This window comes from Desmodus rotundus, chromosome 8 (assembly GCF_022682495.2).
Source record: "Desmodus rotundus isolate HL8 chromosome 8, HLdesRot8A.1, whole genome shotgun sequence".
In the NCBI taxonomy this organism is placed as follows: domain Eukaryota; kingdom Metazoa; phylum Chordata; class Mammalia; order Chiroptera; family Phyllostomidae; genus Desmodus; species Desmodus rotundus.
The window spans coordinates 126,240,542-126,254,019 of NC_071394.1; the positions used below are offsets into that span (position 1 = coordinate 126,240,542).

Sequence of the window (13,478 nt, forward strand, 5' to 3'; positions counted from 1 at the left end):
ATAAAAGCAAGTGGCATCAAAACTTTTGTGGTACTTACGACCCAATATTTTGGAGACACAATTAGTAAAATCTATAATGTTTTAAGGGTGTTTCATAGAAAGAAAGAAAGTACTATCCATTTATAGTAACTAAGGGTATTCATTATCTTGGAAAAAATGATACTGTGAGAACTGAGACATTCTTTGAAGAAAGGATAAAGACATTCTGTGTCTAAATCGGGAAGGGAGCCAAGGATAATTTGAAATGATAGCCCCAATCATTATTTGCTTCAAGGAGGGTCAGGATAGTGGGATGCTTTCAACTGAAGTAGGAAAGCAAGAGGCCGCAGGAAATAATTCTGAGGAACACTTCCGAACTCTTTCCCTTGGCAATGGTATTGGGGGAAAGTCAGTTCCCCCCCCCCCCGAAAAAGTCATGGTGGGTCACAGCAATGATCCCCCGCGGACCACCAGGGTGCTGCTTTTGACGTCCGGCTCACCTCCCTACGGTGCAGAAGGGACCTGGTGTCGCTCCACCACGGGAACACCCACCACCTGCTGCTCTCCCCCACTGCAGTTGTCTGTGGACCACTCATTCCCCAGCCCACTCTCCTGGTCTTCAATGCCGCATCACTCACAGAACTTGCTGACACTCCCATCCAACGAGAGGGTCCTTCCAGCACCATGTGGTTCTTCCCTCCAAGGATCACCGGTCTGCAGACACTCACTTCTGGGGTTTACCCTGGACCTGGTCATTACCGTGACCTGGCCACCCTCCGCATCCAGTTCAAGCCTCCACGTTCTGATTGCCACTACCCCAGTTCCTGTCCCCAGGCCAGACCTCCTCTACTTGGAATCCCAGACTCGCAGCTGCGACAGCCAGCCGCGACATCTGACCGGCATCTCAAACAGAACCTGTCTGACTCGGAGCTCCTGGTTCCCTCTGCCCCTGCAAACCAGCTCCTCCTGAGTGCTGGCCGCCTAGGCCCAGAATCATCTTCGACTCTGTCTCAGAGCACCTATCTAGTCTGCTGGTAAACTCTATTGGGTCTACTTTCAAGATTTATCCAAAACATGACCGCTCCAAGCCCTGACCCAGACGCTCCCGCATTGCAGTGACCTCCTGACGTCACTCACCCCTGACCCTCTTCGATGACCATTCCCAATGCAGACACCAGTCCCTCTCACAACTCTGCTCAGAACCCTCCGAAGGCTCCCCTCCCCATCTCGACACAGGCCAGTCTATACATGGGCTTCCAGGGCCTGTCTGCCTCCCTCCCTCCTCCACCCCTCCCTGTCAGCTCCCCTCACATCCTGTCCCCTCCTTGCTCAGCTCACGGTGCACTGGACACGCTGGCTTCCTCATGGTTCCTAGTGCATGCCCGCTATACACCTGCCGGGCAGACTCGGCAGCGGCTGCCCCTGCCTGGGGTGCCCTGCCTGCCCCACACCCCCTGGGCTGCCTCCTCCACTTCCTGCAGGTCTTTACTCAGATGTCATCTCAGCGAGCCCTTCCTTGGCCACAGTCTATAATGACCAATGTCCCACTAATAAATTAAATTAAAAATTAAAAAAAACAAGAATAAAAAATATCAAGGTGGCAACACTTGGAACAAACTACATGGACACTTGAAACAATATAGTAAAATGATAACAATTCTGATTATTCCTGATTACTCAGATGTTCATCATATAGCTCTGAACCCTCCTGTGTTTTTGAAAATTTTCATAATAAAAAAGTGGGTACAGTCACCAACGACGGTGGAAACTTGAACTAGAAGGCTCGTTAGAGAAGGTAGGGAATGACTTTTATTGGACAGAAGAATTGCAGGACAGGGGCCGGGGGAGCTGATCTCTTGAGAAAAGAAGTCAAAACAGAAGGAAAATGATGCGGGCCACGGGCCACGGCCCAGCCCTCTAGGTGAGGAGGCAGCAGATACTGGGGGGAAGCCAGCGGGGAGCCAGCGGGGAGACTCGACTCGTTCGGAGGGATCTTCAGGAAGCTCTCTGCGTTACTTGCACACCCCTCGGCAAACCTCGGGTGGAGCTCCACACACCTCCTTAGGCTCCCAGACAGATGGCGGCTTCCCTCCTCTGGGAACACAGCACCCTCAGTCCTGAGAGCGCTTGACTCCATCCCACCCGCCACTTGCTCCCTGATCCTGCCTTGCTCAGAATCTCGGCAGTGTTTCCTCAGGAATGAAGCAAAAACTTCAGGCCTGGCATTTCTTGTCTTTCTTGGAAAGATGCAACTAAACCCTTCGAAGAGTCTCCGATTACCCGGTATTCCCACGGCGATGGCCGGCAGGGACTGTGCATTTGGGGAAAGAGCGCTGTCTCAGAGGTTCGGAGACACCTCCATGGGGACCCGATTTCACAAACATTAATTATGGTTACTTTTTACCCCTTTGGGGACAGAGTGTTTCCTTTTCCAATGTCACCGGTCTCCCCCCAATCTCCCACGCCCCTTTTATTCCCTTTAAGAAAATAAATCAAGAACGAGTCTTAAACCACAGGCAAAATAAGCTAGGAGAGAGAGAGACATCATTTTTGCCTTTTGTTATACCTCAGGGAATATTTCTTTACCGTTCTCATAGAAATAGTACCTTCCAATTCCGAATCTAAACTCACCCTGATTGGAACAGGAATGGCTGCGGGTTCCTGGTTACCTCACTGGGTCTCTCTAGAGCTTGGAAGACTCTCCACATGAAGAAATGCTGTCACCCTGATTTTCAGCAACAGAATATCTGTCCTCGTGGGGGTGTGCAGAGGACCAGGGGACCTCGGGGAGCATTTAAAAGGAAAACGGATTGTGAGCACAGCGAGACCTGCTGAAAGCCACGAGGCAGAGGGTCTCCTCGGGCTGGATATTTGTAACAATCTTTCACACTAATCATCTTTAGAGAGCGACCCCAAATTGCACCCCAGTTGCACCCCTGCCGCTCCCGGTGGCCGGCGGGCAGCAGGGGGTAGCGGCATCAGCGTGTTACAATCGCCCTCCCATGAGTCCCCTTCTCTGCTTCCACAGCTGAGTCAGTAGTGTGGGGTTGGCTGAAGAGCCTCTCACGTTACCCCCCACCCCCATGATGGCTCTAGTAGAGCTTAGTTGTCTTTAACTTCATTCAAAACAATTTTGTGAGCTTGTACTGTGACAGCTGTTATTTTGGCGTGCATTAAAAAAAAAACTTATCAAAATTGGTGAATTTTTGTGCAGCTATTTTAATATTGAAGATCTAAAATGATAAACAACATTTTTGGAGTATTATTCTTTATGATTTCAAGAAAGGTAAAAATACAACTGAAAGGCAAAAAAAAAAAGATTTGCGCAGCATATGGACAAGGTGCTGCGACTGATTGAACGTGTCAAAAGTGGTTTGAGAACTTTCTTGGTACTAGTGACATTTTAGCTAAATAATTCTTTGCTGTGGGGCTGTCTTATGCATCGGAAGATGTTTAGCAGCATCCCTGGCCTGTACCCACTAGAAGCCAAGAGCAGGAGACAGCTGACATACTCAAAATATCCAAGTCAATAAAGTTGTTGGTGAAAATGAAAAATGTGTCCTTTGTTTTACAGAAAAAATTAAATGGACTTTTTGGCCACCCCAGCACACGCGCACTTGAGCCAGCCCTACAGGAGTCGGCGGAGGTTTCTGCGCTTTTGGTCAATACTCCGAGCGTCGGAGTGAGGTAGCTTTAATTAAAAGACAAGTAGCTAATCTAGTCGTCACTCTGGGAAAACTCCCACTGGTGTCGAGTGGAAGGGACAGGTAAACTTGGAGCACCTTGAAGGGCTTCCATCACAGTTTTTTAAAGCTAGAACACAAAGTATAATTATAAAACCTCCCAACTTCCTGGTAAATTACAATGGATAATTAAATTCTTAGGCTTCCCCAACATTCTCTGGATGTTCTAAATTCAGACTAAATAAGGGAGAGCACCCTTGGGGGAAACCATTTCCCAGCTCCACCAGCACAAATTAAACACCCTATTTCTTTCATCTGTTAGTGAAAATTGTGATTTTTAGGAAGAAACTGTCACAAAATTGGGACTTTAAACAGGTGTTTCAAGAATCTAGGGCCTTTTGTGTGGCTCATAGGGAGGGGTCTGCCCTATCAGTCCCTAAGACGGCTCTCTCATGACCGAGCTTTGCGAGTCACCCCCGTGCTCACTGGCTGGCCTTCAGGGCCGCCCTCTCTGAAACCACCCAGCTTCGTCAGCTGCAGGGAAAGAAGCACACTCCCCTGTCAGGGCTTAAAAAGAGGCAGCCCCACAGAGCAGCCTCCCCTTCCTCCAGAAGTGCTTCCGGAGAGGTGTGCACTTCACGAAGGTCCTTTAAGGCGGGTCCTACTGGAGTTGCTTTCCCTCCTTAACTTCTCTCAGTCAGCAGGCTGCTCTCACCAGGCCTCCTTAACGCAATGACCGACACCAGGTAATCATCTAGAACAGTCTGGCCTCTGTATCAACTCTGTTCCTCCAGTCCCGTGGGGCAACAAACCTAAGGGGTCAGCCTCCTTAAAGTCGCGGGAAGTCTCTGCTTACGTTCTGTCTCTCAAGTCCCTGTCCTCTGTGCATCTGCCTCTCCAATGTCATGGCTCCTGAGAAACCTGGCAGGGACACCAGGCCGGGGACTGAACCAGGGAGGCTGCATGCCGTTTAAGATCCCTCTCAGCCTGACCCCTGCATCTATAAATGAGCTCACAACATACACCGAAGAGCAAAAATGAACAATTTGCCAATAACAGAAGTAGTGATTTCACAGGCACTTCTTCCTTAGCTCAGTGGAGAGTCACCAAATACCCGCCATGTGCCAGTTACTAGGACACAGCTTATTTCACAGCAAAGATACTTGAACTTCAGTGGCCGTGCTGCCACCGCCCTTTCCCTTCAGGGACCAGGATTTCCTAATTCCGACAGTAGAGCCCACACTCCAAATGCTCCTAAAACCCGTGTGGGGACCCTCTGGCCTTTCCTGGCCCGTTTCTGATGTCTCTGACCTCGCTCCAGGGACTCTGGGGCCTTTGCACAAACAGGGTGTGCCTTGTCCTGTTCTGCACACGATGACCAACACATTGCTCCACACTCGGCCCAGACATCCCGTCCTTGCCCGCTTCCTCTCTCCGGGGACTGTCCCTGCGGAGCTCTGCCAGTCCCTCCACTGAGCCCTGACTGCACCCTGCTTTGTCACGACACTGGGTGAGAGAGCCTTTGCAGCGAGGACCGGGACAACCTGCTCTTACTGCCTTAGTATCCCCACTACAGAGCCTGCGCCCAGTGATAACCCCCCATCTGCTACTTATCTTTCCATGAATGACAGAATGAATGTCTCAGGTACCTTCTAGATCAAAACTTGGTCCTAGTCAGCTTGATGAACGCCCACTGAGCCCACGGCAGTCCTGGACAGAGCAGCAAGGTGGCCAGTTCCTCGGACAGAGCGCGGGCTGGGGTCCATTCAACTTGGGCCAGTCCCAGCTCTGCTGTTTCCTAGCTGGGGACCTTGGGAACATGACTTAAACTCTTTGAGACTTAGTTTTTCATCTTAAAAACGGGAAAAACCACTGGAACAGACCTGAGGTCGCTGTGAAGATGCAGTGAGATAAGGCACCGGAAGTCCTTCGCACGGGGACCAGCACACGGTATGAGGATCTACTGACCACCTTTTATGGGTCAGACACGGGAATATGCTGAAGACAGAGGATGAGCAAGACCGCATCACTACCCCGAACAAGGGTAAGGTGAAGGCGAGCACAGGAAGTAGGATGACAGTTACCAGACAATGGCAGCCCCACAAGTGGGGACAGGGAGAGGGAAGGACCCAACCAGCCTTGGAGAGGTGCTGACGTCACACGTCTCTGGGTAATATGCTGCTATTCTGCTCCAAACGTACAGCACTAAGTTTAAGCAGAAGCAAGCTTCAGGAAAGGCAAGTTCAAGGCCCCAGCTGAGCTGACTGGGCCCAGAATCCCTGATACTGTGATTTGTACAACTTGAACCCAACAGTGACGGATGCAGGGGTAACTTAGAAAGCTTTCAGAAGATTTTAAGGCTCTTTCCACAGATGGCTGGCCTGCCAACATCATGGGCATTCTTGAATAGCTAAATTAGAGACATCGGGGATAGAAAGACTTACTGGGCTACCCTCTGTGAGACAGACGGTAAGAAACAGTATACGTGGCTCTTGAGGAAACAGTTGTCATAATGTCAACCAAGAACATTTTGTGTCTCGTGTCTTAAATTCTGCACAAGGATGTCCCATGGTCCTGGGGAGGAATGCCTGGTGTCAGGGTGCATGCAGAGGAAAGGGACAAGATGAGCCCAGCATACCATGCGAAAGTGGAAAGGACTCCAAAATGAAATGAAGGGGGAACATCAGAAGACAGAGCAGACACCCCAAGGGGTGCTCGCTGTCCAAATACAAGACTGCAGGAGATCACGACCCACTGGATAAAAGTAAAACCCAAGGCAATCCTGACAATAAGAAAGAAAGAAAAGAAAACACAAATGGGGCAGAACAGGTGGAAACAACTCACAAGGCCACCAGCAGATGAACAGAGAAACGAAACGGGTGCATACGCACAATGGAGCATCACTCCGCCTTCTGAACGAGAATTCTGACACACGCTAGGACAGGGATGAATCCTGAAGGCGTGTTAAGGGAAACGAGCCAGTTGAAAAGGGCACTGTCGTGTGATTCGACCTACGTGAAGTGCCTAGAGTCGTCAGATTCAAAACCAGCAATCGGAATGGCGGTGACCCGGGGCTGGGGGAGGGGGACGGCAGGTACGGTTTAAAGGGCACAGGTGCATTTGGGATGAGAACGCTCTGCGGAAGGACAGCGGTAACAGCTGCACGACCGCGTGATCCTGCTTCGCACCATTAGCTGCACTTCAAAATGATTAAACGGTAAATCTTACACGCCCTGTACCGCAACTTCAAAAAAGATAACCAGCACCAGAAACTACTTGTTTTCACATAAACAGGTAAAAAGTCCCTTAGATTCAGCTTTTCTCCCACACACAAAACCCACCTGGTTCCGTACGTGGCAGGTCAGAAACGATAAGGAAATCGTTTCAGGCCATAAGATAAACAAACTAAAAGATGGAGCAGGCTGGTTACTCCGAGCAAGTCGGGGTCCAGTTTGTTTCCCGCATGATTAATCTGACCAGTGTTTCAGAAAAGGATGTACTTTATTTCCAAAGACAGGTCCACTTCCTCCTACCTGCAATTCTGAAAAGCTCTGAAACTCAAACTTTCTCCCCCATAACTTTGGATCAGAAACACAGTTGGTGGCAAAGCCTGACCTGAGCCCACACGGGGCCACGTACAGCCTTTATTTACCCACTTGCTGTGAACGCTCACGCAACTGGCTGCAGAAATAGCGCCGGGCCTGACGTCAGCAACCACACTGCCCCGGGGGCTCCATCTCTGTGGGAGGCGCGTTGCCTGCAACGGCAGCACCACACAGAGAGGAGCTGAGAAGTATGAATTCCAAAAGAAATCGGGTTCTAACCGTTTCAAAGAGGCGGCGGTGGAATTCTGCAAAATCAGTCGTGTCAGATATTAGATCAAGATTTCTGCAGCTCCTGCCACTCTCGACCCAATTCACAATCTCGCCACATGCACACACCACGTGTGTCGTCATAGTCCCTGGTGCTGGTCTTCACGCTGACTCGGCTCTTTTCTATTTGAATAAAATTACAACTTTAAAGGACAAGCTCATCGCTCCTGTAAAAGCTGCGTTTCTGAAAGGTCTGCCCTCTGTGAAAAAGGAGATTCTGAGGACTTCCCAGAGCTGTTATGGTCACAGAGCACCCAACCGAGACTTTCACCTGAAACCATAAAGGAGAAAGAAAATCGGAGAGGAAATGCCGTCTTACAAGGTGAGTCAGTGTCATCCAGTGCCAGGCTGGTGCACAATCTCCTGCCTACGGCCCCCAGAAGGGTCTCTTCCATGCTTTGAGAGGCTCACCTCGACCCCATCACCGTTCTGTCACTCAGGTGACGGCTCCGCTGAGACAGCAAGTTCTGGGGGGCTGGGTGGGCATGGACTGTACAGAAGCACGTGTGGCCATGCGGAGGGCAGATCTCCGAACCTCACTTCCAGTTCTGTCACCCATAACCCCGTGTAGGCGTCTGAGTCAGACGCTGCTGTCCATTTATCAAATCGGCACAAAAGCTACCCTCAGTGCGCTCCTCTGGCACGTCCAGCTCCACTGGCCAAAGGATAATTTGTATCGAGAAGCGACAGACTGACGAATCAGAACGCAGACTACCAGGACCTCCTCGCCTTTGTTACCTTCAACAACAGCCACGGCAACGAGCGGCCTTCAGAGCCAGCAGAGTAAGATTTAGTGTGAAATGAAAATCAGTCAGTCTTCAAAAGTCCCTTCAAATCAACACCAGCTACACATACTTCATAAAAATAAACAAGACAGAATGGAAAGTTCTTCCTTGTAGCAGAGTACTGAGAGTTAGAAAATCTCCACCACTTTGCAACTATTACAAGTTTAAAAAGAGCAGGTATGCATCGACTTCAGGAAGCGATCAAAACGAACATGGCCAGGAAGGGGCAAACACGCATCACGAGCCTCTGGATGTGATGAACTGGAGTTTTCCTGAGCCTCGCACACAACGTCAGACTCGCAGACTAACAGCGACTCTACAACATACCCTGCCGACGGCCCTCAGAAATGTGAAGGAGGACAAAGGAAGGCGGCAGGACTCCTCCAGACTAAAGACCCACATCCGCTAAAATACGGGGCCCTGGACTGCATCCCATACAGAACACAACGCCATAAAGGACGCGATTGGCACAGACGACAGAACTGGAGTGTGGATGGCAGGTTAGGAAAACGATATCAAGTTCAACTTCCTGACTTGGATTATAGTCGTTAAGTAAAAAACCATCGTTTTCGTTAGGAGATGCACTTACATACTAAGCGGGGAGGAGGCACAATGTTCTCTGACCCTTCAATTGTCCAGGAAAGATGTCACGGGCGGAATCTGAGGCATGGTAACTGAGGTGACTGAGGGAAAGGTGACCATGGGGAAGGGTGACCGGGACTTCTTTTACTGAAACGCGGTTGAAGACAACGCCGGTGCCCTGTCCACCGGCTGCCACGGAAGCCGCCCACCCAACCCCAGTTTCTGTGTGAGCTCACCATTCTTCGGAGAATCCTCAACAGAAGCTTCTGCTCCTTCGGGTCCTCCTTGGATATCAGTGAGTCAGCAAAGTTCTCTGCGTTTTCGGGAGACAGGCTGTCTGGGTTTTCTCCTCCGTAGAGCTGAACCAGTATAGACAGACACTTGGATGAAACTTCGAAAATTTCAGGATCCTCGGCAGGAAGCTGAAAATTCACAAAGAGGACTGCTTAAGCTCCATGCCAAGATGCTGTTGGCTTTCCTCAAGAACTACAGTAACATGTGCCTAATGGGGAAAACGAGAGTCTGAGTATAAAGTTCAACTAATTGAAAGTTTCCTCCCTCCCACAATGGGTCTTTTTCAAAAAGCAAAGTTACTCAAAGAGAGCTAGTAGCACAAAATAAGAAGTCTTGTAACATGCGAAGGACCAACAGAGGTTTTGTACGCACACACTCAAAGCAGTATCTATATAGGGGCTGTGTGTGTGACTGTGCAACAGTGTGAATTGTTTGAGGCATGCCCCTTATGTTCTCGCTTGCTATTAGCTTGTTTAGAAAAACTCACTTCCTGGAAGACATTAGGGAACACATTGACCTTGTCGGAGCCCAAATCATCACACACTAAACAGGTGGAACAGAAAACATCGCTTTTGTATGTGTGAGAAGGTCCACTACGAAAATAATAATCGTACTATAAGTATTTTAACCTTATTTTTTAAAGTTCTATTTTCTTTGTAACAGCTTCATTGAGAAATAACTCCTAGGCCACCCGGTTCGCTCGCCTGTCAGCTCCAATTCAATGGCACAGTTGGAGAGGTGCAGCCATCACCGCGATCAATTCTAGGGTTTTTTCATCACCCCAACATGGAACCCTGCACCTGTTAGCAGCCGCCTCACCATCATCACCTCCTCCCAACCCCCAGCCCTGCCCAAGCAGCCAATTAGCCTTCTGTCTCTCTAAACCTGCCTATTCTGGATGGCTCAGGTACCTGAAATCATACAAAATGATCCTTTGTGACTGGCTTCTTTCACTTAGCATAATGTTTTCAAAATTCATTCATGTATTTGATTTCTTTTTATCGCCTAATAATATTCCATTGTATGGATATACCACATTTGTTTATCCATGCATGATCTGATGGACATTTGAGCAGTTTGGACTTTCCAGAAGCAATGTATGAACATGTGTGTATAGTTCTTTGTATAGACACGTGTTTTCAGTTCCCTTGGGTACATGCTCAGTTGTATGTTAAGTAGATGTTTAAATTTTTTAAAAAGACTTTGTATATATTTAGAGAGGGGGGAAGGAAAGGAGAAAGAAGGAGAGACACATCATTGTGTGGTTGCCTCTCCTGCACCCACTACTGGGGACCTGGCCCGCAACCCAGGCATGTGCCCTGACTGGGAATTGAACCAGTGACACTTTGATTCGCAGGCTGGCACTCAATCCACTGCGCCACACCAGCCAGGGCCATGTTTAATCTTTTGAGAACTGCCAGGCCGTTTCCAAAGCTGCCGTCAGCACCAGCCATGTGTGAGCACCAGTGCCTCCATATCCTCATCACCACCCGGTACTCTGTCTTAATAGCAACCATCCCAGTGGATGTGCAAGTACCTCACTGCGGTTTGGATTCGCATTTCCCTGATGGGGCTAATGATGTTTAGTATCTTTTTTTGTGCTTATTGGCTATTTGCATGTCTTCTTTGGAGAAATGTCTGTTCAGATCCTTAGCTCATTTTTCAAATGGGCCATCCTTTTATAATTGAGTGTAAATGTTTTTATATTTTAAATGTGTGTCCCTTAATGCATATGATTTTCAAAAATGTTTTTCCATTCTGTGGGTTGTCTTTGTTTTTATTTTCTTTTTTTATTGACTTGGGAGAGAGGGAGGGAAGGAGAGGGGAGGAGAGAGGGAGAGAGAAATCACTTTGCTGGTCCATCCATCCATGTACTCATTGGCTGATTCTTGTATGTGCCCTGACTGGGGATTGAACCCACAATCTTGGCGTATTGGAACAATGCTCTAACCAGCTGAACTAGTTGCCAGGGCACATCTTCTCCCTTTCTTAATAGTGCGCTTTGGAGCACGAAATAATTTGTATTTTAATAAAGTTTCAATTTATCTTCTTTATGGTTTGTGAATTTGGTGTCATACCTAAGATACCATTGCCTATTCCAAGTCTTGAGATCTATGCTTCTTCTAAGAATTTTTAGTTTTTGCTGTTACATTTATTTTTTCTTCTAAGAATTTTATAGTTTTAGCCTTTCCATTTAGATCTTTGATCCATTTTGAGTTAATTTTTATATACAGCATGAATCAACCTCTTATTTTTAGATACGCATAGGTTTCTATGCAGTTGTAACGATAGAGATTCCTTACATACTTTACTCAACTTCCTCCGCAGAGAGAGAGTCAACTGACTTCACAGAGAGGTGCGGCGGCAATCGAGGCCACATTTTCAGCCAACGGTGCTCAACCAGTATGCAAAAACGTGAACTTCAATGCTTGCCTTTCGCCATGTACCAACATTAACCCAAAATCGTTGAAAACACAGATCCAATCTAGCATGGCTGAGTTACCATAGAACGTCCACACTCAAGGAGAAAAACAAGTCCTCAGGAATCCCTGAAACTCGTTTAGTTCTTTAAAAAAAAAAAAAAAGGTTGAGAGACCTAAATATAAAATCTACACCTTCTCAGAGAAAACATGGGCAAAACCTTTTAGACCCTGGATGAGGGAAAGACTTCTTAGCTGTAACTGCAAAAGTACAGTGCAAACAAGGGAAATGAACTTCAAGTTTTAAAAACTCCTCTTTGAAAGACTCTCTAGTTCATAAAGTGCTCAAGAAAAGGTGGGTATTCCCACCACCGCCCCTGTCACAAATGTCCCTTTCATGGAGACTATGAAATGAGTGTTCTGTCAGACCCCAAAACTAGAAAAAGTTTTCTGCCCCGAGTGAATGTCTCCCCTCCATGCACCCCACTTTCTGGGTGAGGCACGTCTTGTAAGTGACCGTATTTCCATTCCTGCCCAGCAGCCATGACTCTGAAGGCCAAAGTCATGGCCTAACCTTCACAGTGACATTGGACTTCATATTCGTACTGAAATCTCACCCTATCTTATCTTCATTGATTTATTCATGTTTTCTACTTTATATAGGATTGCCAGGCTTGGAAAAAACCAAACATCCAATTAAGTTTGAATTTCAGATAAACAATGAATCTTTTTTAGTGTAAGTCTGTCCATCGGGCATCTTGTATTTCATGTCAACCCTAACTTTATTGTAAACATTCTTATGAGCTGAATCCAATGTTTTGTGGAAGAGATAAGATAATAAACACACTATATATATATATATATATACACACACACACACACACACACACACACACACACAATTTGGAAATATTTCAAAGTACAGTTGTACTTGAATTTTAAAAACTCTCTTAGAACAATTTAAAATCACATCTGTACTGTGTTTACTTCCTTTTATTCAATCTATACAATACAATGTATTTCAGAATCTTTCTCTTTTATATTCTACTTTTAAAATGTTACCCGGTGCAGTGTTTTTTCAAAAATTATATGGGAACAGTCAGTGTCAGAGAAGAGAATTTATCACATTAACCAAGAAGAGAAAACACTCAATAATACAATATCCTCTACCCTTGCCATGCCATCTAAAAGCATCTCGAGAAAAGACCCCTCTGTATTGTTAGGGCATCTTTAACAAGAATTCCCATTAGGGCCATCAGTCCTTGTCCCTCTCCATTTTAATATGTCAATCACTCTTGCTCAAATCAGCTGAAGAGGCAGCAGAAACCGTCATTCAGCTGATGAATGGTAGTAATTCCAGATGATATCACCCAAGGAAACACCACTGCCCACAGCCTTGACGGTTCCTCCCCCCACCCCCGCCTTTCCTTGAGAAGATGCTCAATAGTTTCATTGACCCCGGGGCACATTATGGTACTAAATGTGGAAATTTAGAGGGAAGAAAACCTGCCACCACCATTATTCATTGAGTGGTTAAGTCCATAAATCACGAGCCAGAGTGCTACAGTTTAAGGAAAAAAAAAAAACCATCCGAGAAACAAGTTGAAAGTGACTGGTAGGTCATATCACCTTGACTTCTGGGCTTCGGGCACTGCCCTGACTTTCATGAACACCTTCACATTTTCCTGGTCAGAAACTAAAGAATAGGAAAACGTAGCTCATTTAAAAACTCATAGCCGGTCGATACAGAAGGAGGTTTGAACAATTCCACTGAAGCAGCGAAGTTGCAGGACCCAGAGTGCACAGGCACGTCCACACTGACTGCTGAGATGCTGGCTTTGCTGTAACAGCTTTGGCCTGATC

The 13,478-nt window shown here is 47.3% G+C and overlaps 1 protein-coding gene across 4 annotated transcripts in view; it reads right to left on the bottom strand.

Annotated features, from left to right (window-relative positions):
- The window catches only part of ULK4 (unc-51 like kinase 4), a 303,339-nt gene that overhangs the window by 66,636 nt on the left and 223,225 nt on the right, over positions 1–13,478 (bottom strand). For all 4 annotated transcript variants that reach the window (XM_053929211.2, XM_024565949.4, XM_053929210.2 and 1 more), the window contains one exon: positions 9,138–9,323. In XM_053929211.2, the coding sequence (XP_053785186.1) occupies positions 9,138–9,323 (186 nt within the window). The remainder of the gene's footprint in view (positions 1–9,137; positions 9,324–13,478) is intronic.